Raw genomic sequence first — 26,276 nt, forward strand, 5'->3', positions numbered from 1 at the left:
TTTGCAATCCAGATAGTTTTCTTGACCTCTTTATCATCTTAGATCAATAAATCAGATTTATGCATGTAGGCTTCTTTTTGGAAAAGCTTTATAAAAAAACCCCAACATTATCTGTAAATCGTAACTTGACTCACAAAAGCTCAGCGCATCAAATAAAACTTGCCCGTTTCCATTTGCCCTGTTTAAAAACGTAAAGCCATAGGGGAAGTTCCGTTATCTATCTGGATCTACGTATACGCACTAGAGCTAGAGCTAGTCACAGACATTTGCAGAAGCAGCAGCTTCTGGACTAAAACTGGCTGGCATAATGTCCTGGGCAGGATTCCTGTCTTTGTAGTCTTCTGTTTCACTTCCTATTACTTGGGTACTAGCAGACTGCTGTGGAGGCTGCATTAGATTTTTGTTAAACAGCTGCTTTACGTTATATTTTTATGTCGTGATAACATTTTACACAGATTTTCTAATGATGAACATGAAACTGTTTAGCAATTCTGAATGTAGACTAAGCAAATCTTAGAACGAGGCCTTCTCGGGCAAAACCAGAATACCCCTAGTAAGCTGGAAGCTGACCTTCAGAAAATTTCCATACGAAGATCTACTTGTATTTACACTTTTATTTGCATTCACACTAAAAAGATGATTTTATCTCCAGTATTTTTGTTGTTCTTGATACTGAAAACATTAAGTCTGAAAAAAACAAACTTTGAAGGCACTGCCCTTTGATATGTATCTGGTATTTGCCAGAATACTGAAGGCAAATTTATGTTTTGGTACGAACTTTCCCTGAGGAACATTTTGCCAAATGAAATATGACAGCTGTCATTGTGCTTCCAGACTCAATTCTGACTTGAGCTGGTACAAATCCCGGTAGGGGCTGAATCCACTTATTCAGCACAGGTTAATTGAGTCTTTACTTGAACTGTTAGGTCCATCCTGGAAGCTGTACGCAGGCACTGTGCAGCTTATAAACGAGGATGCTTGGTCTGAAGGGCAGTAGTTAAGAAAGTTCTTGTTGGTAAAGGCATATATTACATCTAATGAAAGACACAAGAATATTGTGCTCGCATCCTGTAAGAGAATAACAAGAGGTGATGGTGAGATAATGATGACTCCACACGCTCGCACGCACAGTTTCTCTGTATTGATGCTTTTTTTGATAACTTTTTTACTCCCCAGGAGCCTAATCCTGCCTATTTTGCAAGCCAGGATCTCTGGCTTGATTTTGAAGGTTCTTAAATCTCTACCTTTTGAACTTACACTATACTACCTTTCAGTTAGCCTGTAGAAATTGCAGGAAAAACATAATCAATTGTTCAAGTAGCATTATTTATTTATATGTGGATTGCTTCAAGAAAATTGATTAAACATCCCCTGGAGTGTTTAACGCATTGTTTTCCCTACTTCGAGATGCAGTAACACTTTAATGTGTCAAGCTAAACTATTTTACTTTCAGCTTACTCATACCTCTTAGAATAGTACACTCTGAAAGAATAAAATATGTCAAGGGCAGAAAGTATACTTGGGTGTGAGATTACAGTTTGGGGAGTTTGGTATTGTTACACCTTTGCTAGACAAATACTATTAGTGATTTTTCTCATCCACTCTAGTCTTACTGCAAGTTGTTTGTGGTTTTTTTTTTTTTAACTGACAAGCATGCTAATCATTTCTGTTCTTCATTGTTCGGATGATAAAGCTTGTACCAACTTCTGAGGTTCATGTTTAAATCCAGTCTTACATGGTGAAACTGTCAAATTGGATTCTAAGCTATTTAAAAGGAATGCCAGGAACAGAGCAGAGAAGAATTACAGGTAGCCAGGTGCCCACCATCTGCAGAGAGGCAATGGAGGTAGGGCTCAGGAGCATAAATGTGACGTGGAGATCAGGGTTCTTCAGGTTTGATGCTATTGCTCACATTTGGTGTGAAGTGGCTGTAAATGGTTGGTGTATTGTAACAGATGACAAACTTCAGAGGCTTAATCAGGTGGATTAGCGTCTAAAATGAAGTGAACTAGCCCATCTCAGAGTACTGCTGATGAGAATCTGAAGCATCCTTATCTCCCTAGGGAAAGGGAAAACACTTCAGCGCAAGGCTAAGCCACAGAAGAAGCGGGAAGAAAAGGATAGAAGAGGGAAAGCAAAGCCACAGGAGGATGAACTGAAAGATTCCTTGGCAGATGATGACAGTTCTTCAACAACAACCGAAACCTCCAACCCAGATACAGAACCACTTCTCAAAGAGGTACGGCACTGCTCATAAAAGCAGGCTCCTGTGTCTCATAAAAGCAGGCTCCAGGAATACAGGCTCTTCCCCCACCCCCAGCTTTCATATACTATAGTACCTAACAAAGGAAGAATGTTAATTAAAAAACATCTTTTCCAATCCTTGCTTTCTCTTCTTTATAAAATTTGCTCCTCTATGAGTGTCAACGTGCTTGAATCATGTAGTCTCAGGACTGAAAGTGCCCAAGTGGCTGTGGCTTGAAGAAGCCACCAGTTGTCAGCAGCATTGTGGTAATTGTCTCTCTGCACGCTCCTAGCCTATTCTATTTGCAGAATAAAATGCCAATGTATGGACACTAATTTTACTCAATAATTAAGGTGTATGCTAAAACCATGTATTTCATCAGCTACAAAGGGTCAGTTCACTGGTGGTAACTTGTCAGCAGGTAGTTCACTGAATTACCTTTGACAATGCCCCTATCTTTATTTTACTCATTTGGCTTACATGTTTCTAAGTAATAAATTAAAGCTCCAACAATTTATGTGGTGGTCAGGTTGTCTTAAATATTTTGTCCTAAAGCATGTGCTAGGAAACCAAACACAGCAAAGGTAATCACAAAGAGAAGAAAACCAAGCCTAAATTTTGACATGTCTTACATTTGAACTTTGGAAAAGATAGGGATTCTAGCTGGACGAAAAAAAGAAAAGAAATCCATGTAATATATTTTAAAAGTTACGGTTTAGTACATTTTCATTTGAAAATCACCTTTGATTTTTCAGGATGGCTATTTGACAGTATACTTGTATTCAGAAAGTCTTAGAAGTGCGGTTAAAAAAAAAATTGAATGGTGAAGTTGCTCATATCCTTTGTTTTGTTGAAGATTCTGTTTTAGACGGCCTGGACTGCGTGCAGCAGATGCAGTACAGGTCTCAGTACAGAGCTAGCATCCTTTTAAGTAGACTTGGAGGCCATGGCCTGAGAAGCTGTGTATTTGCAAACATCAGATCTGCTTGAAGCACACTGGCTTCATATATATATATGTGCTAGCTATTTCGATTTCTACTTCTCCAAATAGGAAAAAATAGATACCAGTTTTATAGGTATACTCACTAAGTAGTAAAAAGATACCTTCTATGCTGCAAAAATGCTCATGTCTTCGAATAGCATTCTTTCAGCCCTATGTATACTATGCATGTTGTGATGCAAGAGGGACTTTACTTTTCATGAATATTAACATGTTGTCATAACGTCTTTTATAGGAACCTGAAAAACAAAAGGGAAAAGTTATACCAGAAAAAGCTGAAAATGAAATAGTCCAAGTAAAACAGAAAACTAAAAAACTGCTAACGAGTATCAAGAAAGAAATCCCAGTAGATATGAAAACCAGGTAAGCATGATAAAGGCTTTTTAATAGAGAAAGCATCGTGCTTGAAGGGAAGATGGATTGATAAAAATCTGTGTATTCGTCTGTTGTGGCTGCCAGTCTGGCTAATGCCAACAGCAGATACCTTTAAGCAGCTTCCTCCTCCTTCCTGATATCAGGGAGTATCTGAAACTTGTAAATAATAAATTATTTAATGGGAATACAGTGCATAAATGAGAACTAAATCCAGAGAAGAAAATCAGGTTAAGCAATGTTAAGCTTTTTGTAACAGGTATCACATACACAAAATAGGGCTAATGTTTCTACAGGAGCTTCTAGTGGCGGCACAGTAAGCCAGCGCTAACGTGAGTGCCTTTAGTTGCCCTTGGTGAAATGACAGCCATGCAATTTCCTTTTCTGTATCATAGAGTAAGATCAGAGTCTTGGAGATGTTATTAAAGGAGGCGGCTGCTGCTGCTGCCAGTCCCTTTCCCTTACTGGCAGGTGGTTGAATCATAGAAAGGGCAAAAATGAAGAACCTTAGTCTTACTACATCTAGTTTGTTCTGAAATAGTATTCTGAAATTCTGAAATCAGATCGGTATCCAAGTGCCACAAAAGTAAACTTTACCAAACTGAGGCATGGTATATTGGCTTATGTTTTCCCTGTTGCTGTAATTAATACTAGACTAACTGGGATTAGTAGTTAGTATAAATTAATTTTCTTCAAAATATTTCTGAAAGCTTTGCCTCACAAAGTCTCCTCCTTATCTTATTTATTCTTGCCATTATCTACTTTCCTCTATCATATAAATCACAAGTTCATTACGTGTGACAGTATTCAAAGGCCACCGTGAGAGCTGGTTTGGAATTCTTCTGCAAGAAATGGATAAAATAGTTCCTCCCTAGAAAGTTTGAGAGACATAATCAAATAGCTGGAGAAAAAGAACAATATATAGACACATGAATTTGGTGGTGGGTTTGAATAGTTTTGTGTCATCGACTAAAAGATGATCCTGTACAATCAGGGCAATAACATATTAGGCACATGTGATCTAACAAGAGTGTGTGGGGGTAGCAGTTGCCATCTCTTGTTGCCTCTGTATAATCAAGCAGGTCTTGTAATCCTGGAGCTCCAGCATGAAAGCTTCTCCTGGAGGGTGAGCGAGCCCTAATCAATGTGTGGAGCAGCAGGTAGAAAATGAGCCAGGGCTAGGAAGGGTGGAGTTGCATATATGAGAAATACGAAACTCTGCTTATGAATAGCTTTGAAGATGAGCGCAAGTTTGACATAAGAAGGCCACGGGAGACCAGTCTTTTGCAAGACCGTATGGTGCATATATATATATATATATAGACACACACACACACATATATATATAAAAAAAAAATATATATAAAATCTCTTCTTCAGCACTTCAGAGAGCTTAAAAAAAAATGGATCTCTGTTTTCATTTAGTTCCTTGGAATTGTCTTATACTCCCCTGCTGGAAAACAAGCAGCGCAAAACCTTTCCATCCAAGATATCTACGCAGCACCTTTTGACGAATGGGTCTAAATCAAGAAACCTCCCCAAAATGAGAGGTAGTGTGAGGCTGTTTTTTATAAATACCTTGGGAGTTTTATTTGGTTGTTTGTAACCCCTCTTGAGTGCTAAATGTTCATTCTGGTGTAAGAAGAAAGCTGTTCACTTCACCATCCACAGACTTGCTTTTTTTCTTGTGTTTTAATAGGTCCAAACAGTAAGTTAATGGAGAGCAGGCCATCAGTATTAGCAAAATTTCTCCCCAGTGGTTCTGGACAGGAGCTAGGAAACACCAGCAGCTCAGAAGGGGAAAAGGATTCTCCACCACCAGAGTGGGACTCCGTGCCTCTTCACAAAGCTGGCAGCTGTAAGTAATCACTAGAGGATGACAGAATTAGTTTCTGCAATGAATATCCATAGGTAGGCTTGGTCTGTTCATAGATCTTCCTGTCTTTTTCTCACTGCATAGTTGTGCTCCCCCTTTCTGCTGTAGGCCTCATATTGATAGCATCTGGTGCAATTTGGGAGGCTTGAAAACCACGTGGGCAGAACATGGGCCATTCTGCAGTTCTTCAGTGATGAACAGGATTCAGAAGCTGCTGGGGAAATTGAGGAAATGAGAATTACCGCTCGAAAACAAAATCTATTTTCTACAGCAGATGGGGTTTTGCTTGGTCAAGTCTGCTGCAGCCAAAGTTGAAACTAATTACATGATTTGTCCTTGAGAGGAAACACTGAAAATGCTTTAATGCAGTAGTTAGCATGGGGCGCTACTATAAGCTTCTTGGTTGCGTTGTTAAGTCCCTTGTGTGGGAACCAAACTTTCCTCTTGGTTGCGTGCGAACATAGTCATCCCTCTCCACAGCACTCACTTAGAAAGGTTCTTTCTTCTGTACAAATCAGTTTATCTTGGTGCCTTTACTGCAATGCAATCTCTCTGAAAATAGGCAGTAAACTTGAATAATGATAGGTGAATATAGAGAAGGAGCTACTTCTTCGATGGCTGGGAACAGCCTTTGTCATAATTCCTCAACTTGAACAGAAAGGATAGCAGAAGTTTGAGAAGCCGTTGTTTTAAAGTAAATACTACAGAAAGGTGTTTTGTGTTTCCCTTTATAGCTACGGACAACCTTTATAAACTCTCTCTACAAACCCTGAATGCAGATGCTTTCCTGAAACAGCGCCAGCCCTCGCCAACACCCGCCTCTCCATCTCCTCCTCCTCCCGCACCTTTAGCTTTTGGGCCACGAGGAGGCACTTACAGCAGCATTGTGAACAGCAGCTGCAGCAAGTGAGTCCAGATCTGCACCTCCTACTGCTTTCCCAAGCACAGAACACTTGTGGAACCCATGTGCTTCATTCGGTGCATCTCCCTTTTCTCAGACCCATTTCCTCTTCCCATGGAAACTGCTTTTTTGCAGATATTACTGTGCATAGCTTACCACGCTATTTATATTTTTCTGGGGTTTCTTATGACTTGGAAAAATGTGCAATTACATGAACTGTTGAGCTGTTGTTAACACTTTCATGAATGCTAGCTTAAATTGCTGCTTTTTTTAATCAAACTGCTGAAGTCCAAAACCTTACCTTTTTTTTTTCTTTCTTTTCTTCTTTAAGTGAAACAAAAAGCAAGCAGCCTAGTGGTACCAAACATAAGCTGGCAAAGGCAGCTTCTCTTCCAGGCAGGAATGGTAACCCCACTTTTGCTGCAGTAGCTGCAGGTTATGACAAGAGCCCAGGTACTAAAACCAGTTTGGAGTTCTAAATATTTCTGAGTATTTCCCGAATATTCTGTTATTTTCATGGTGTTTTGTTTTACTCATTTTATATATATGTTCTTGCAGGTGGCAGTGGTTTACCAAAGGTTTCTCCAAGCAAGACGGATGTTTCCAGTAATATCAGCATTTCCCACACAGTTGTTGACAGTGATGGCTCTGACAGGTAACTTTTATATTCTCTAGGCAAATGCCTAGGCCCCTAGAAAAGAAGATTGTAAGCTGTTAATGGCATTTTGAAGGTAGTGACAGAATTCATTCTGGTTCGTTTTTTTTTTTCTTTTTTTTTTTCTGGTGTAGTGGGTATGGTGGTGTTCGGTTGACAGTTGGACTCGATGAATGATTCTATGATTCTTTTTTTTTTTAACTGTTTTTTAAAGTCTGGGCACAGCATGTCTCACCTTGCAAAAAAATTTAGAACTTACGAGTGACTCAAAAGTAGAGAGAAGGATGTTCTGGATGTGATGGTGACTTCCTCCCCCTCACCGGGGCATCCAAACAATAAGAAATCAGCTTGGCTCTTTCAGTATTGAGGAGTGTGAACCAAGGTCACTTGAAATAGTTTACAGGCAGAATATCTTGCTGTACAGCAGTATCTTTCACTCCCAGTTTTAACACTGAAACCAGAACTATCGTTGGGCTTTGTGTTATGAGGAGGAGCAGAATACAGCTGCACTCGGTCCTGTTCCCCAAGGCACGCTGTCTTTTCTGACATGCTTTGGCAGTGCATGTCTGTCTCGGTTGTAAAAAGCAGTGAGCGTCTGGTAACCTTTCTGGAATAGGAAAGAGACTTGGATTCAAGTTTCAATACGCAAAGGAATCGCTTTTCTGAGCAAAGTTTGCGGGTGCGGTTTTGGCTTGGTTTTGTGAATGTTTATCACTGATTCCAGTTACCTCATCTGTATTTTCAAGAAGCTTGCCCACAAGCTAGAGCGTGAGCGTTTGTATCTCTTCTGAGTGGTTCTAAATTTCATCTGCTTGTCAAAAAAACTGCGCTATGGGTTGGACCCTATATGTGTTCTGAAAAACTGAGCAAAAGAGTTACTCTGGTTTGTGTTGGAGCTCAGTCTACAGATTAAAGAGCATTATATCTAGAGCAGTGTGTCACTCCAAAGTGGATGCATACATGGGAAAATGGTATTTCATTGAAATCTTTTGTTAAAACAAAAATAAGCTGATTTCCTAACTCTTGATCATCATTAAATATATTTATTATTATATATACATATGTATATATAATGTATGTACACACACATACATTTGTACGTATATATTTGTATATAGATTAGTAAGTCAATATTGTTGGTAGCACTGTGTTAATGAATTGTGTATTGCTTTCCCATTACTCCATAATATTTAGTTCGGGTTTATGGAGTCCTATCAGCAATCCCAGCAGTCCTGACTTCACACCTCTGAATTCATTCTCTGCATTTGGACATTCTTTTAACTTAACTGGAGGTGAGTTTTTGTTTTCAGATATTTTCCATATTCAAATACCGGTAAAGAAATGGTCTCCATTCCACTGGTCTTAAGTTCAGGCACTGTTCCCATCCCTGCCCCCAAAAAGGACAACTACATAGGAAAGCGTGTTAAAAATTTGGTGGTGTATTCTGTGTTTCAGCCCAGAGAGAGTTAGTGGAAACTCTTAGAGTGTGTGTTGGGCTGGAAATACTTGGTTTTGAAGTTTCTCGGTTTCAGTAAAATATCTTAATATTTGTTTTTTCTTTAGTCTTCCTCCCCTCCATCCCTCCCCCTGAAGCTTTACCGTAGGTCTCAAAAGTGTGCCACTGGGCCTGTGGTTTCCTGAGCACTTTACGCCTGCATAAAACCATTGCTCTATAAATGAGGCAATGGCCCATCTTGTATTTTCCTCTAGCATTTGTGTAGCTGCATGATGAACTGATGCATACTAAAACCAGCCATTAATTCCTGTATTTAAATATTTAGGTAAACTTCCTGTACCCGTAAGTGACTATTGAGATGGCCCTTGATGCAGGCAGGCTATATTGTAGGGCATGGGTGCTCTGTGTACTTCCTGTAGATTTGTATACTGTCTTTGGGGATGCATGGTATTTTTTAAGGTGACTGCAAAAGATGATAAGCAAAGCAAACTTTGTATGTGGCATTTGCAAAATGGATGGTACGTCTACTGAAAAAAAGCTGTCTACCGAAAAAATTTTATGTCTGCTGAAAAATGCTGGGGGTCTGCAATCAATAGCAGCTGCTGCTGTGGGGTTCTTTCATCTTTATCGGCAACACTTGGCACCGGACTTTGAGGGACTGCAGTAAGATGCCTGAGATCAGTTCTGTGTGCGGGGACCAGGTGAACTGTGAGCACTGGTGCTGCCCTCCCTTCTCACGGCAGAGATGGGATCTGGGCTGAGGCACAGCCAGTGCCACCTCCCGTACCAGGAGTTACCTGGGAAGGGAGCGCTGCAAGGCAAATGAGTGCTGCGATTACGAGAGGCTCCGTCAGCCCAGTTACTTACTCCACCTGCAGTTAACTTGTTACAAGGAACTGCCAGGACTCTCAGTATTGCTGTGCTTCTGCCTGGTTTCCTGACTCTTTGCTTTTGGGTAAATAATACTAGGAACCAATTAAATCCCATAGGCTGATACTGAATTATACACAGTAAGTGTATAACTCTCTTCCCCACTGTAACTATGATTAACTTTGTAGCCACTGTCTGATGTGGGGCATGCGAGATGAGAGCTGTACTGCTGTGTGACCTTTTCTTATCTCAGTTCTTGCACTGCAGCAGGAGCTGCTAGAAAAATATGGGAAATAACTGTGAAGAGTATTAGTCTGCTGTGGTTCTTGGAAAAAGAGGAAGAGTAATTTACTCAGTTTTATTTCATTTTATTTTTAGAGGTTTTTAGCAAACTTGGTTTAGCTCGATCTGCTTATGGGCAGGATGTTCAGAGAAACTGGAGTGAATTCAATAATGTTCCATCATCCATCTGGGATCCTTCAGCTACAGATTCTGCACCCTCCTGGCCAACAAGCTCGAGTTCCCCGACTCATACAACTGCAGTAAGTATTCAATCCAAATACAGCATGTTAGTACCGTTACCAACCTGTTCTGTATCTGCCATCTAATTTCATTTAGAGGATTTTAAAATTTGGATGGAAAAAATCAACTGAAGAATAAAGGAAAAGGGAAGCTATACGTATTCATCATTCTGTGTAGTTAAGTTGACGTGGCTGTTGGACAAAGAGTGATCAGTCCGCTCACTTGCGGATGATGAATCCCTGTAAATTGCTTCACATAAAAATATTTCTCACAAGAGCATCTTGCACCACTTACAAAAGTGTGTTGCATTCCCACGTGCTTCAGGATTGTGGAAAGAGCCGTTCCGCTCCTGTGCCATGGCTGGACACTGCCTCTGTCACTTCCAGTTTGATGGACAGTTGCAAAGTAGCCCATATGATAACTTTCAGACTTTGATTCTGCTTCCTGAATCCAGTGTTGCACCTACTTGTAAATTAACAGAAGGTCAAAAAAACTTACCTAAAAGATCTCAAATGTATTCTTTTCAGCTTAGAAAAAACAGTAAAGGACTGAGCATAAGGTGAAGCCTTTAAACTGACCGCTAATTTTGATGGAGATCTTGAGTACAGCCAAAGAGGAAAAAACAACTTTTACACAGATTGTAACACTGCTCTCTCATCCTTGTGCCTCTCGATCTGTCAGAATAAAACTTACACCACAACAGCTGTCTTCAGTGCCAGCTGAAATCGTTCTTCATCTTGTCTTCTGAAAATGTTTTTGTAGTGAGTAAGAAGCAGTGTTTACTTCACCTGGTAGCAGTTCAGATGGAGTGGGGGAAGGCAGGGGGCAGGGGAAGCTGAAGAAGGTCACACAGCTTCTTATAGACACACACTCACTGATCCCGCCCTTGTCATGCGGTTACAACTGTAGCTGTAACCTCACTAAAACTATGTAAGGAGAGATTTTTGCTTTTTGGTCACATGGAGGGCACATTTCTCAGCATTTGATAGAAGGAGGGATTGAGGACAACCAGAACAATCTCTCTAGCTCCTAACCTATTTCCTGGCCGCTTCTGAAAAATACCTGTAAGTGTGCTTCAGGAAGCATTGAGATGGAAGCCAGACAAATGGTGTAGAAGAAATAATACTTTGATTTGGGGGGGAAGTATTTTAAGAGCTTATTCAAGGAGAAGATCACTTAATGAACAAGAAGTGGCAAACAGACTGAAATGTTCAAAGCCTTTTTAATGATAGTGATTTTTTTCAAGTGCTTATGGTGAGCCAGAACAGGAAAACTTGGCTATTCCTGCCACTGAACCTCCTTGCATTAAGCGCTAGATAAGAGAGCAGGTACCAGGCTTGGGCCCTGTCCTTTTCTCCTTTCTGGCACAAGAACCAAAGCTGTTCTTGCAAACAGCACTTACATAGTGGCGTCTGTATTACCCTCTTTTCTAGGATGGTTTCTGGGGAGTTGATTTTGATGGTTCTCCTTCCTTATTCCTCTTGCTTTCCCATTTTATGCATAACTCTTTGCTTCTGTACTAAATAGCATTTGACTTCTGGGTCCTGTCTCCCCTCAGTCCTTCCTGTGTGGTACTTCTTCCCAAGTTTCTTCCTAACCGCAGTCTCTTACTCCTCTTTCTTCCATTTCCCTGCGTGTAGTTCTGTCTGACAGCTGCTTTGTACCTCCCTCCACCAGCCTTGAAAGGGAGTAGCAGTCTAATCTAAGGTACTCTTCTCTGCCACTCCTTTCCTGGTTGCTTCTACTTTATCAGCAATTGCCTTTCTATCAGGCTCTCCCAAACGTTTTTGGATATGTAGGAATAGTTCCTGGCTCTTGCCCACAGGAGGAAATAGAGTGGACTTTTAGTGTGTTAGGGTTGGTGTCTGAGCAGCAGAATGAGTGTTTCCTGCTGTAGGCTTAGTAGTCTAATGCTTGTATAGCTTAAATATAACCATTTAGTTATATAACGGTAATAAACCGTGACCCTAGTTTTGGCTCGACTTCTCAGTGACATTGGAGAGTCCTAATGACGCTGGCCCGGTTAACCCCTGAGTACGCTCAAAACTCCTGTCCAACCCTCGGTATCAAATTCTTTGAGGACCCTTTGCTAATGTGTTGGTGTCCAACCAATTTCAGGTATGATTAGACTGAGCATGTCGTCTTCATTCCAGAGGAGAAAATAGAAACCTGAAATGAAGACATTTTCAGAGTTTACCTTGTTTACTTTTCTAAAGGGATTTTTATTTTAATCTTCAGATGCAGAGTACACTGATACTGGTTAACCTTTAGTGTGTATTATCTGAGGGCTGAGATCTTGGGAAGGGATGCCCTATCGCCACCCAGTAAATCCAAACATAAGGATGTTTGTACCTTACAGCACATACTCAACAAGTCCACTGCCTTTTGGATGTATCAAGTTTACTGTATATTTGCAAATTGAATTTACAGCATATGTACATTAAATCTATTGGCACTGAGGTATGTAGTGCGTTAAGCCTACATGCAGCAGGTTCTGTGCTAAGAATAGCATGAAAGTTATGCTAACCTTTCTCATCTCCATCTTTGGCTGCTTCCGGGTATCACTTTCCACCACACGACGGGTTAGACTCCTCTGCTTGTTGCTTGCTACTGTTTGGGCTTTAATAAAACACTTGACAAAACCTGGGCCTTGTTCATTTCTGTATGTGTTCTCTAGGCTTGCTGTACCTGTCCTATGCATCCCAAATGCATTTGTGACGTGTGTTGCAGCACATCTGCATCTGCACCATGACCATTTGTCAGAGACTTCCAGATGTCTTGAGCCAGGACAGACTTACTGGAATTCCATGACAAATGGCCAGTTCTCCAGTCCCCTCTCCCTTCATCTGGAGAAATTTTGGATGGGGGAAAAAGGATATACTGGGAAGATGGGGAGGTACAGTGGGGCTGAACACAAGTAGGTTCATCCAAAACGTGCAATTTGTAACAGAGATGTCTGAATACAAGGAGGTAAGTTTGCAAACAGCCAAAAAAGGATCAAGGAACAGACTTTGCTGCTACCTTAAGTTACAACTTGAATTTTGTTCTTTTTTTCGAGACTTGAACCATGTTTATCTACCTCATTCTAACTAGTTTAATTAAGCTGGAGCTTTTTGGCCTTTGCGTGTTAAAGCTTGAATACTAGTACTGCTTAAATTAGTAATGGTATGGGGATGTATAAGCTCAAATGAAAACACCTTAAAACCCTGTAATGTAATTGCACTCTGCAGCCCATTCAGTTACCAGACATGTTCAGTGACCATTAGTAGTGTGGTTCCTCAGGGCTAGCTCTAGTAAAGGGAGTTCAAAACTCCATGTTGCAGTGAAGATGGAAGGGGTTCCACAGCAGGCTTGCTGCTTTTTAGATACTTTTCTTTCAGGGGGGCTGTAAACAAGGCAAAAATAGAGGTTACTGAACTGCTACTTACCTGGCTCTGTCTTTGCTGCAGTCTATCCTTGGCAACCCAAGTGGCCTGTGGTCCACCACTCCATTCAGCAGTTCCATTTGGTCAAGTAATCTCAACAGTGGCCTTCCCTTCACCACTCCAACAAACGCGTTGGCAGGCATTGATCTCATGGGTAGTGAAAACTCCACTGCTGCTCCTCCTCCGCCCGCTGCTGCCACCGTTGCCAATCCTGCTGAAGACATGGGACAGACCTACAATCCTTGGAGAATTTGGAGCCCGACAATTGGAAGAAGAAGTTCAGATCCTTGGTCTAATTCACACTATCCTCACGAAAACTGAAGTTAAGCAAAAGGAAGGAACTCTTATCCAGGTCATAATACAATTCTGAATGCAAATTTTTGAAACATCATTTTCAGGCTGTTGCTGGTCATTGCTCCTCCCCCCCTCCCCAGTCATGCTTTCATCACTTGCTCCTTTTTAAAGTCTGTCCTGCAATATGGTAGTGTGAGATTGCAGATAAGCTTGAAAAAGTCTGGGTGTGGTCACAAATCCCAACTACAGCTGAAGCCTGTAAATCTGAACAATTTCACTGGTTTCATATTTTACCATCTGCCATCTTTATTTAGGAAACAATTTGAACTATAAAGTGGTCCTGGCATGCAATACTTTTATGAAAAGTACTGGTTTGGGTTTTTAAATTTTTTCCAGTATTATCCTCCAAGTTCTAATTTAAAATCAAAAGGCACTTTGTGCTAAAATGCAGAGTATTTTTTTAAAATAAGGCTCTCTTTGTTAACACAGGTTCTAAGAATGTAAAGAAAAAACAAAACAAAACAAAAAAAACCCACAACAAACCAACAAAGCCAACACAAAACCTTAAGAGCAAAATGGCTGAATGTAAGAGCATTCTGTTGAGACTGTAATACACTTTCTGTGCTGTTTGTACATTTGTAAACCTGAATGCATTTTTAAGTGGAACTGAAATGCACACAGCCAAGACTTGTGGAAGAAACAAGATACCTTGTGCATTTCTTATGGATACAACTTTGGGTTGTACTTTAAAATAAATACTGCTTTTTTCAAGATCTGTCTGTTGTAATTCTTTTCTCCTGGTATTTTCTAAACTTGTGCATGCATGAATCCACTTGGCGGTGGTAGCCTTCAGGCCAAAATCTACTGTGCAAAGGGCCTATATTAACAGAAACTTCACTGCAGATGAAACCTGGCTTCTCAACAGCGTGGGTTCGAATAGCAGTGGAGAATTAGAAATTGTTTTCAGGGTTACACAGTGCCACCCACTTGAAAATTTGCTGGATAGCAAAATGCTGGGAAAAAGTCTACACTGTTTAAGTTTCCAAGTATCGGGCATAGTAGCAGCTGCTGCCGTTTATGCTACACCCATACCTTTGTAACAGGTATTGTATTGTTCTTGTGTAGGTCTGAACAAGAACTTTACTATTTTTAGATATGATTTATCTGTCTCTTTAAGGTGCCTGTTTCCCTTCATTAACAGTAAGGCAAGCCCCAGTGACTACATATATTCATCTGAGCTAAAGCCAGGTAAAAAAGAACCCTTCCATTACAAGAAAGCATTAACAGACACTAGCAACATTAATTTATGACTCAGTGGCACTGCTTAGAACTTACAGCAGCAGATTTTTATCAGAATCCATCCTTTAAAAGAGTAATAACTCTGTATTTTAGTTAAAACCTTTATGCTACAAGGAATATTGTATGCAACAAAATATGAGGGTTAAATAAATAATTGAGACTAAGTGACCACTTTTCCAACTCATATTATGTAAAAAAATCTCTACAACTGACAGACTGCTGTCTTCTTGCTGCCACCAGCAGAAGCTTGAAGATACAGATCTCTGAAATAGGAAACTGCTGGAACTCCTTTGTTCTTAAAATTTGGGTATTTCTAGAACCATGCAAGGTCATGAAATGTTCAGCTTGGATTTGTATGCAATTTCCTTCTGAGTAACCGGGCAAACAAGTCTCTGACTGTATGCAAAATAAAGAATAAATAGTTAAGCTACTGACATGCCAGGGCCTGCTTCTCTGTACGTGGAACTTGGGAAGGTAACTAGTAGTAACTTCAAGGTGAAAGAAGCTGCTAAAGTTAATGTGTCACCTCTTTCTCCCAGCAGGTGTTTATATTAGAATTGATTCCATGGAGGATAGAAGCAGAAATGCATTCTGAGATACTAATAGTCATCAGTGGTTTAAGCAGTTGTGAGGACAGGGAAAATTTTCTGCTTCATGAACATTTCCCTTTGAACAAGACAAGGCAACACACAAGTAATTTAGACTTTTCCCCAAAAATGTGAGCCATTCCCTTGTGTTATGCAAATAACTTCTACTGCCTTTAGAATAGTTCTTGCTTGTGAAGAGTGTCCTCTTGAGCACCAATTAAATATTACTTAAGTTCCAGGGGTGAAACAACCTGATCTATCAAGATCTTTGACACACAATTTTGAGTTTCCTAAGAAAGGAAAAAGGATGTCCTTCTCCCAAAATTTATACGGAAAATATCCTAGGCCTAAAGCCTTCCTACTTCTGAGTGTCCTATCTTCCTTCCGTCTATTCAAAGGATATTTTGGAGAGCACCTTCACTCTGTTCTGCCTAGTTAATGAAAGGAAAAGAGCTGCCTTAAAAAGAAGTCCTAACTGTAATTTACAGAATTTAGGTGAAATAAAATCTGGGCAAAAGTTAGGTATTTCTAAAGAAACCTCTGTGTATGGTAAGTACATGTACAACACAGGTTTTGCTGCCTTCTCGCTGAGGTGTATCCTCTCCAGCTTTTATGATATAGTCTCTCTTTACATGCATTGAAAATGCTTTTAAAATTACTGAAAATGGGTGAGGGTGGGGGTGGTGTGTGATGAGCTAGAAGCATCCACAGACATCACAGAATAATAAAGAGGACAGACCTCTTATGATGACGTAAAAATAAAAGAACACAAGGTTTTTGGCAAAGCACATGTAAAGTCTTATATAAAAATCTAGATGGGGTTGAAAATGTTGCAGCCTGCTAGAACGACAGCTTAAGATAAAAGAATATGGGGAGAAGTAAAGTCAGAAGCTCGGAAGCAAGGGTGGATTGTGTTTTCAAAAGCAGAATGAACAAGACTGAAGCTCAGACCATGAGGGAAGTTCCATCTCGAGTAAAAAGACCAGGGGAAAAAAGCTTAAAGCGCTCAGAAGACGGCCTCTCCTGGAAACGAGGGAGCTCACAGCCCTTCTGATAATTTAAAATATTTCTTCAGAGTAGCATCAGGGCCAAACTACCATGTGTCAGCTCTTCTCTTCCAGACCTAGGAGCTACTGGGAATACAAAGTTCCCAGCAAGGAAGAGAACTAACTATTGTTAATTTTGATAATTATTTTGCTGCTCCAAAAGGGCAGTTCTATTCTGCCAACTTTAACAAATAATAGACTTTAAAAGCCTGAAAGGTTTCTGGCTTGTTTTTAAAATCAAAAAGCCTGAAGTAGGTAAGCATGGCCCTAACATGTGAAATCAGTTTAATTAGCAGAAGCTCTATTTCATAAAGCTCTTGAAAGGCATTAGAGATTTTGGTTAAGGATAAAGCTGTATCAGAACAGGACATAAAATTCTGGTCAAAGGTCAGTTAGTGTTTATTTCATGGATACAGACACTTGGAATGAACCAACACACCAATGAACAGGTCTGGGCCCAGGCCTGGCCACAGCTCTATCAGCAGCGGTATGTACTGTAGCTTGGCCACTGCCCTGCGAGACAAGTACCAAACGGGAAAACTCTAGGATGATGTAGGATGCAGAATGTGAGTGAACAGCAGATTCTTAACACTGGAGTGTCACGGTCAGATGAAGTTGTCCACTGGACTCTAGCTGACCATGAACTGTCTGCCCGACCCAATGGGAAGTAAAATTAAGAGTGCACAAGTGTTTACCTTCATGGGGTAAGAAGCTATCTTTCACTGAAACTATTTCACCCGGAGTGATGTTTTACACTAAATATAGCTTTGACTTTGCCCTCTCTGTTTTCCCAACCTGTAATTATGAGCAAGTTTTCTGAGCTTCAGTGTTTCGGCCTCATGAAACAATAACGACTTCAGCTCACAGTGAGTCAGTTCATTAGAAGAGAGCCATGTGCTGGGATTGGAAGTAACCCAGCTTCTACTGTACGATTGCTGCAACTGGAAGAGCATTCAGTCACCTCATTTTAAACAGGTTCTGCTTCAAAACTGAGTCTTTTGCCCAGTGCCTGTTTCCATCTAAGGCCAGTCAAGGATGGATTTTATGGTCAACCAGTGCTTTATTCACATCAATACTAAAGCACTCTTCAGGATGACGGGATCAGCATGCTCTTCAGCAGCCCTCTGAATGCAACTACTAGCCATACTCCTAGTTTGCTACTTACTTAGATGCTGTGTGATCCAGCAGCGAGTGGAGCATGACTTTTTTTGTTTTAATATACAGCAAAGAAGAAATCAAACAACCAGAAAGCAAAGCCACAAGCATCTGCAGGAGCCAGAGAAAATACAATGAAGTGCTAGCCTAAACTCTGGGGGACCAATAAAAATTGAGAGTGTTAAGAGGCAATGAAAACCGTAATAGCACTATATTTGCTGGGAAATGAGAACTGTCCTGAATAAAACTTTTTTTTTTTTTTTTTGCAACTGTGTAAAGGTAGCTGCTCAGATCCAAAAACATCAGTTGGATCAGTTGACCTTAAACAGCAGATCACGTATTGCACCAAGAGAAATGCACAAAGTGGAGGGAAGTGTCAAGAAAGATATTATGGCCACTTCCTGAGGAAACCCCCTTAAAGTGTTTTTTTCAAGCCAGGATCACCAAATAGTGGTCCTTCAGGAAGCACCCTATATCTGAGACCTGACTTCACTCTCTATCTGCCTACTGTGAAGCAAATGTTTGAGTCAGAGTGTCAATAACACTGGATAATACGGGATCTTTGGGGCGGGGTACACTTTTAGTGTCTCATGAAGTTTTACAAGATAACACTCAAGTAGTCTGTGAGTGGCAGCGGGAAGTGAATGGGATGTTCTAGCACTGCGATAACAGGATTCACACGGGATACATGCCAGAGTACTTACAAGAGGTGAAGTGAACAGACTGTCCTGGAGTCCAAGACGGACTCTCTTGCAAGCTGTGAAAAATCACCAGTTCAGTTACTTGCTCTAAATAAGACAGGGGATCTGGAATCTGGCTTCCTACAAAAGACAAAATGTATTGGCTGGGGAGGGTGCGGGGCCGGGGGAAGAGATGATACCTCTAGGAAGGAGGTACAGGCTGTCCACTTTATAATTCTGAGCTAATAAAGTATTCTTAAGGAAAAAAAAGGAAAAAAAAAAAAACTATTCTGGAAAGTTGCCTGGGCAGTTTTTGGTACAGGTCCATGGCAGGATGAAGTCACTTGTGGTGTTTTGGCTTAGTTACAAGGAACTTGCTGGGAAGCAAGTGTACTAGGAAAGTGAGCACCTGGAGCAGCTTCTGCCTCGCCCAGTATCACTCACTGGCCCATTCTAGAGTTATTTTCAGAGAAGACAATACTCACTGGAGAGAGGATGTTAACCTGCTTTATGGCAATGTAGAAGACAACAGAAGCTAGGGAGGATGGCTCACTGCCTCTCAAGAGGGAAATAGAAGCTGGAATCGGACGAAAAACTAAAATGTTCCTTGGTGTGCTCCTTCACTGGCTGTTGTTGGCTTTCTGGAAGGGGAAAGGACTTTCAGCCCCTTCAGCTTTACATCGCCCATCCTCCTGGTATAGCCTGTCCTTAGCAGTCAAGTTAGTTACCAGCAAAATTCTGCCAACATTGAAGAGCTTGGCAACAGAGAATGAAGAAAGTCCCTAAAAACTACGTAACATTCTACATTAAACAGGTATGACTCAGCTTACGGCTTGCAGGGAAATTCTTGTTGTGCTGTATAAACTAGGAATCTTTTTGGACAACAGTAATTTCAAGGAATATTCACTTATGTCTCATTCCAAACCAGCAACACAAAAGTTTCTTCCTATGAGCGTCCGATGCAGGTCTAACTGCCAAACCTTGCTCCCATTCGCCTGCCTGTCAAATTCTATTCTGTGGCTGAAGACTTGGCCTCCAATTCAAGGCAGGGGTGGGGTGTAAAAATCAACAGAGCTTAAGAAAACATCAGTAATGCCTTAATGCTTCAGTTAAACTAAGCAAAGGCCATGGCAGAATGGATATCTTAATACTCTGAAATACAGAGGGAGAAAAAAAAGACACAAGGAATAAAACAGTTTAGCTACATTTAGAAAGTTAATGACAAATTCAGATTTCATATATGCGTGAGGAAGGGAGGGAGGAAAGGCAGGATAAAAGAGGATTCCTTTCTTTCAGGCAGCTGAACTCAACAGTCTAAATGCTCCACAAGGGTAATTCATCACAGCTCAAACAGAAAGCAAACATTCATGCTACAGTAAGTGGCACACAGTAAGTGGCTGCAATAAGTGGTCTCACTTAGCAGAACTTAATCTCAGATTAAGCAAATGCGGGACCTGGGCACTGGCCATGAGTTGAACCCATGGTTCCAGGTACGTGCAATGAGAATGAGGCACATTGTGTGCTGACTTAGTGCCCTTGCATGGATCAACTGCATGCAAAAATCCATATGATGCAGTTATTAGAACAATAGAAACTGAATATTGCTGAAGTCAGCAGGTTTGGCACCAGAGAGCTTCAGAAAATGGATGGACAGTATTAACTGTGTTGGCTTTGTTTTTAAATAGAGCCTCCTCATGAAAAGTCACTGATTTGGTCTCTACAGCAATATTAACCCATGGGAAAAAAAATCCCAGTAGGCTTTCAGGAATTCTGATTAAATCAGCAGACTGGAAAACACTCCCCCTAACACAATAAATTTGAGTAATGCAATTTCCTCTCTCTGCACAGTGAAGAATGAGAGTCCTACTATTTAGATAAACAGCACCCCTCTGTGGCTACAAACAGCATTCAGGCCATCACAGCAGCGTCAGCTGGCCTTAAAATTTCCTCTATGATATTTCCTGAAACCTTGAAAAAAAATCTCAGCTACAGTAGTAGCATGTTGCTTTAATGAGTTGTACATTGGGAAAATTAACACTACTCTCCCCACCGCCAGTCTACACAGCTATCATTCCTCAACAGTAATGTGCCAAAAATCCTAAAACAAGAGGAACTGGAAAGTTCTTGCAGTTCAATGGTGAAAGTGCACAAAGCGGGGCACTCTGTTAGTCACATCAGGCTTTTACTTCTCTTCAAGCATAGTATCACAACTTGCCAGACAAGCCTAACGCAATCAAGCTCTTTATTTCCTATATTTATTTTAATATTTCTTTCATCAAACTATCTACAAATGAACCACTTTCCCCTTCTACATGCTTTCAGTATCTTTTCTTCTATATCTGCTCACCTAACAAAATTATTACTTCCCCGATACTGAATCCTTTTAACCTGTGATGTTCTGTACATGTTCAAGAAACTCAGCTCCTCCAATTCGCATAGAACTTCTTTACAACTCATTTCTATACCCCTGCTTGAGGAATTTTATGCAATTATTTTGTATTTTTGTTCCCCAACACATTGGTTTCTGCCCTCCATCCCCAGTCTTTCAGTCCAATTTATCCTTGTGAAAGACCTTTGCTGAGCTTTTTTCCAGGGCTCTGCATTCTCTCCCCTCTGAGTGAGTATTTCAGTTCTTATTGTTCATTCTGTCCCACTAATTAGTTTCAATACCAAAGCCCTGCCGCAGCCCTGCTCTCTTTCAGGTTGTATTATTGGGAGCCTTGTGGAAGATGTTGTATCCGAGGAGTTAGTGATCTTGGACAAGCCATGCCTGCCCTGCTTCAGGCCTCCTACTTCAGGCTTGAGAAGCCCATAGGTTAGCACGAGTAACCGCTGTATAACCCCACGTACACAGCACTGTAAGGGGACGTGCTGGAATGTCCCATGCCCGCCGGTGCTGCACTCTGGTGAACACCATGAAAGAGAGGACAGGACACTCCTACCTGTCAGGAGGAGATAGATGGGTTTGTTCCTTACGCACGACAAAAGGCACCGTGGTGCGGGAGGGGACCAAACCTCCCCAGGGACGGGATCTGCATACCCTGCCGTGGGAATCCATCTGGGGTCTGTCCGATGCTCCACGAAAGCAGGGTTCCCAGCACCTGATGGGACGTGAGATTTACTTGCTATCTATATTCTTCTTTTTATTTTATCATCTTATTAAAATGGCAATGTTATTACACTATGTGCTGTTGTGCCTTTCTTCCTGAGATCCAGAAGAGCCTCATGACTCGCCCATAGGTCACCTATATATCAAGATTCATGAATAATATTGATTAAAGAGCAAATGTTTTAAAGCAAAAACCACCCTCGGTCTAAGTGCCTTCAAAGCTTCCGCCCTTCTAAGTACCACTTTTCTACTCAGTTGTAGCCCTGATTCCTGGCTTGGCTCTCCAATAACCAATTGACAGCATTAACACAGTACCCTGCACCTGCGAGCACTCAAGTGGCACTGGAGTACTAACGCTGTGGATGACCCTGCACCGCCCCTGCATGCCACCACATGGTTGTTCTCAATCTCTGCGAGTACAAACTTTGGGCTGCCACCCAATCATCTTTCATCAGGTTGGTAGCGTAAGTGGTGGGACCAGAACAGCAGTTGACTCCTCTCAGTCTTTTGAAACTTACTTCAGGCACTCCATGCACAACCTGCATAAACCCGGTAATCCTCATTCTCTGAGGACTCAGACAATGAGAGCCCAAAAAGAAATAAAGAAATGAACACCCAGAGAAGGGGAAGTAGAGATCATGTGACACAATGGAAAGCACCATAACAGCACTGTATAAATCGATTCAGAGCTAACACTTCCGACACAGATACTTTCAAAAATGCAAGTTGTTAAAATTTGCACAAATATACACTTGGAAAGCCCACGCTACGTTTATTCTGTGCTTTCACAGTTATCAGGTAGAAGTCACTGTCAAAGACAGGACATGAGGCTGGGCTGGTTTTTCCTATGACCAAGTACAGATGCTTTGGGGTTCCTAATTTAGGTTGGTAAGCCTCGAATCTAGCTGGCTGCCCAGTCTTACCTATTAACTGCCTGTTTAATTAAGTAATTCTCAAGACACCTAGAACTACTTCTGTGCTGCCCGAGCCCCAGCAGGACCCAGAAAATGAGCATTTCCCTGGCCCCTGGGGAGCCCCACCAGTATGAGCGTTCCCAGAGCAGACAAAACACCAGCAGGACAGCACTGCTGATGAAATGTAAGCCTAACGGTGAGAATCCTGTACCAGGGGAACATTTGGGCCGTGGAATTACAAACAAGAGGCTGCTTCTTGCATTCCCCCCAAACCGTGAAAAACAGATAGCTAACCTAGGTTAAGCTGACTCCAGGAAACAGTTCGCAGCTGGAAATGCCCCATGGCACTCGGCCTGCCTGCCTTAGTGACAATTCCTCCTGGCGGGATGAGGAATCACTTGCCCATCTCTTCACTCAGTAAAATCCCCACCGAGTTCCCACAACCTAGACCAGCAGCACTTCATTGCCTTACTGGAAAGGGCCACACTGTATAACAATTCATGCACTGAAAAAGCCATCTGGTGCTTTTGGAGTTGTCTTCCAAGGATGACTGGGGGAAAGGGAGAGAGGCACAGAAGAGAAAAAGAAGAAGAGCTCAGCTTCCAGCAACCCATGCAACCAGCTGGTGCAGTGCAGCTGCAAGAAAGATCCAGAAGGGCAGCACACGCTGGTGACTGGGTTGCTCGGGGCTGCAAAGCAATGGAGAGCAGAGGGTGCAGGCAGCAAATGAGGCCCTTGACCACAGGCTTGGGTGTGCCAAATGCAGCTGGGGTAAGGCTGTGCCTGTGCCTGTGCCTGTGAGGCTAGAGGTACAAAGCCCTGCCTCTTCTCCCAGTGCTGCGGTGGGAGAAGGAAGCCCAGGCCAAGGTGAGTCTCAATGATAAACTCTTCCTCATCAGCAATTCCCAATATAGAAAGCCTCAGGAAGCTCAACACCACATCAGGCAACAAAGATGATACCCACAAGTTAGGCAAGCTATGGGTGGCAGGCATCCTTTGTAGAATTACAAGAGAATTCTAAGTGGCTCTTGCAAAGCTTTGCTGATGGCAGCAGCGAAGCTAGAATCTGTAATGTGTAACTCACTGCAGAACCAGCACACACAGCTGAGGATGAAATGTGGATTTTGTGTGCTGAGTCAGCCATTATGGTACAGAACCAATTTAGATGCACATCGTAAAAACAAACATTGGCCATTTTCCTCTTTTGCTCATGAGGGAAGAAGACAGGACAAACAAATCTTCCATCCTCCTTTGACATGTCTTCCTCTTCCCTTTGTAACATCCGATAGTTCTCATTTCCCTGCGCTTTGCAGAGCATCTTAAGACAAACACCTGGAGCTGAGTCACACTAGCCTGACACAGGGGGAAAACAAATCCCACATCTTCTTTTGCATCAGCTCCTGGGGTCAACAGTTGCAATCAGCTCTGCAGGCAGCCCCTGACACTGCTGCCATGGAAAAAGACAACTAAGGGGACGCCACTTTTCACGGTGACTTGGGAAATTCAGTGCCTCGAAAAGCGGCTGCTGGTCGGCTGCACCGTGCTGCTTTGCACCACACCACAGGCTGCTCCCGCACGCTGACCTCCCACAAGCACTGCGGTGCCCACTGCCCCCCTGTCAGATGAGAGAGTACACCTGCATTTTCTGAATTACTGTGGAGCTGATGAAACATCTTAGAGGAAAGGGGCTGGGACTGAGGAAAATAAGCCAGATGAATTTTTAGTAGCACTGCCGTATTTCAACTCAATAATTAAGCACTTCTACTGGCTGATATTTCTCAATAAGCTTTATTCTAGCTCCTGCCATGTCTCACAGCGGTGCTCTCTACTTCCAGAGACTACTCCCACATAGGTATTGTAAAGCCTTATTTTTCATACAGAAAATTCACTTTTTTGGAAGATGTAGAAGTTTCATGAAAGTATTCTAAATCTGACAAGGAACCGAGAAAAGTCAAAAAGATACTCATCTTCAGCCATTTGCCTACAGACCATGAAGTTGTGGATACTGCCACAGCATTTCAAGGAATACCACTCTCTCATACAACTTTAAAATTGATTGACAATGTAACTTGATGTGCTCTAACTGAAAGTCCTGTCATGCTTATGGGAAATTTGGTCAAAACACAACATGAACAACATGGAATAAAAATCTCACTGTTAGAGGAACAAAATGGGGCAGGAATAACCCTGAATCAGAAAGTTCTGAGGCCAGAAAGATTTATAGAAAAAAAACATCACAATGACTACCCTATTATAGCTAACAAATGCTATTCAAGACCTGATGGATGTCTCTCTCACATTTAGGCTAGATCACCTTGTGTTTGTTATAAACTTGTAACATGAAGGGCATTTTTACAGACATTTTCAAACAGAGCATTTCTATAACAGCAGGTAATCTCCAGGATTTCAATGTTAGATGCCAGAGCCATCATCTGCCCAATACCAACATCAATCAGTGGCAATTATTTAATAAACGTCTTGAAAGATCTAAAAAAAGAGTAAATTATTTCAATCTTGCTTTTTAGGTCTTCTCAAATCTGCACTATTTGCGAAAAGCAGTATTTCAAGACATGGCTACAGTTTAAGCAATCTGTAGTGAAATATTAAAAGCAATTAGCTATCTTTCCTTTATATAAACATGTTTTGTGTTTATGACCACCCTTCACCAAAAGGGTCATTAAGCACTGGAACAGGCTGCCCAGGGAAGTGGTTGAGTCACCATCCCTGGAGATGTTTAAAAGACGTGTAAATGTGGCGCTTAGGGACATGGTTTAGTGGTGGACTTGGCAGTGCCTGGTTGACGGTTGGGCTCGATGATCTTAAAGGTCTTTTCCAGCCTAAGCAATTCTATGATTCTATTGCTACAATATTTTATGAACTCTAAAGATGATTAACTCGCTTCTATTTCAAAATGGAAATTGCAAGAGCCACCAAAATGCCAAGTCAATAGAAATCAGAAATAGATTAAGCAGTTACCTGACTACGACTTTTAGGAAGTTTCATTTAAGCGCAGGATCTATCAAATACTACAACAGGATTCTCAATTCTGTCAGAGCAAAGAATACTACATTACTAACACATTTCTAAAATAGATGCCACAGACTAGAGAGAGGGGATAGTCCACACCGACGAGCACTCCTTGCTTATGAGGAATGATAATTTGGAGTAACACGTACGTGAGGGGGCACTCTACAACACCCGGCCAAAGGGATGAGCCAGGCTGCACCTTTCACAGCGGCCTCCCTCACGGGTGTACTCCTCGAAAGGAAGACGGCAGCCACCGCTGCGGGTCCCTTCATTGGGCTCTACCAACCGCCACCGCGGCCGAGCCGGGTGTTCATTACCGCGCCGCAGACCGGCCGCCACCGGCGACCTGCCGGAGCTCAGCTCGGCCCCTTCGGCCCGCCCGTTGGGTCGCTCCCGCCGCCAACCCCACCTGAGGTAACTTCCTCCCCCGCTCGCCTTCGGGCTCCTCGGGCGGGGACTTAGGAGCGGCGGCGGTACTGGGGTCTGCCCCGCGGATGTGGGGAGAACGTTCCCGTGAGGGCAGGGCCGCCGCCCCCGAGCCCCCTCCTCCGGGGCTGGCTGGCGCGCGAGGCGGCGGCCGTTGGGGCAGGGGGCTGACGCGCGCCGCTCCCGCCCCGTTCTAACCGGCCGTGGCGCGGCGGGAGGGCGGCGGTTGGGCGGGAAGGCCTCCTCGGGGGCCGCGGCTGCTCTCGGGGCGCCCCGTGGGGTGCGAGGCTGGCGGGGCTGGTGTCCGGGGCCACGGGTGGCTGCGGGCGGAGCGGGCCGTGGAGGGGGCGGTTCGAAGGCCCCCGGCAGGGTAACGGCTCTTTTCACTTCACGTGTTGAGTGCCACGGCGCTCCCAA

General features: G+C 42.4%; 2 protein-coding genes and 1 long non-coding RNA gene across 5 annotated transcripts in view; 1 reads left to right on the plus strand and 2 right to left on the minus strand.

Moving 5' to 3' along the window:
• TMEM131 (transmembrane protein 131) overlaps positions 1-14,387 on the plus strand; it is a 103,821-nt gene extending 89,434 nt beyond the window's left edge. For both annotated transcript variants that reach the window (XM_075134955.1, XM_075134960.1), the window contains 10 exons: positions 2,064-2,239; positions 3,481-3,608; positions 5,043-5,167; positions 5,317-5,475; positions 6,228-6,399; positions 6,726-6,847; positions 6,953-7,049; positions 8,244-8,341; positions 9,754-9,917; positions 13,347-14,387. In XM_075134955.1, coding sequence (XP_074991056.1) covers positions 2,064-2,239; positions 3,481-3,608; positions 5,043-5,167; positions 5,317-5,475; positions 6,228-6,399; positions 6,726-6,847; positions 6,953-7,049; positions 8,244-8,341; positions 9,754-9,917; positions 13,347-13,643 — 1,538 coding nt within the window. In that variant the 3' untranslated portion in view covers positions 13,644-14,387. The remainder of the gene's footprint in view (positions 1-2,063; positions 2,240-3,480; positions 3,609-5,042; positions 5,168-5,316; positions 5,476-6,227; positions 6,400-6,725; positions 6,848-6,952; positions 7,050-8,243; positions 8,342-9,753; positions 9,918-13,346) is intronic.
• Positions 1-26,276, minus strand: part of INPP4A (inositol polyphosphate-4-phosphatase type I A) — a 290,343-nt gene that overhangs the window by 132,282 nt on the left and 131,785 nt on the right. The gene's annotated exons all lie outside the window — the stretch shown is intronic.
• On the minus strand, positions 2,296-13,416 carry LOC142074370 (uncharacterized). Of its 2 annotated transcripts, XR_012670594.1 has the most exons (6): positions 13,326-13,416; positions 10,192-10,362; positions 7,309-7,656; positions 6,696-7,085; positions 5,196-5,704; positions 2,296-3,484 (listed from the first exon to the last, which is right to left on the minus strand). It is a non-coding gene; the product is annotated as an uncharacterized LOC142074370 (long non-coding RNA). The 2 variants fall into 2 exon arrangements; XR_012670595.1 differs by lacking the exon at positions 7,309-7,656.

This window comes from Calonectris borealis, chromosome 1, assembly GCF_964195595.1.
Source record: "Calonectris borealis chromosome 1, bCalBor7.hap1.2, whole genome shotgun sequence".
In the NCBI taxonomy this organism is placed as follows: domain Eukaryota; kingdom Metazoa; phylum Chordata; class Aves; order Procellariiformes; family Procellariidae; genus Calonectris; species Calonectris borealis.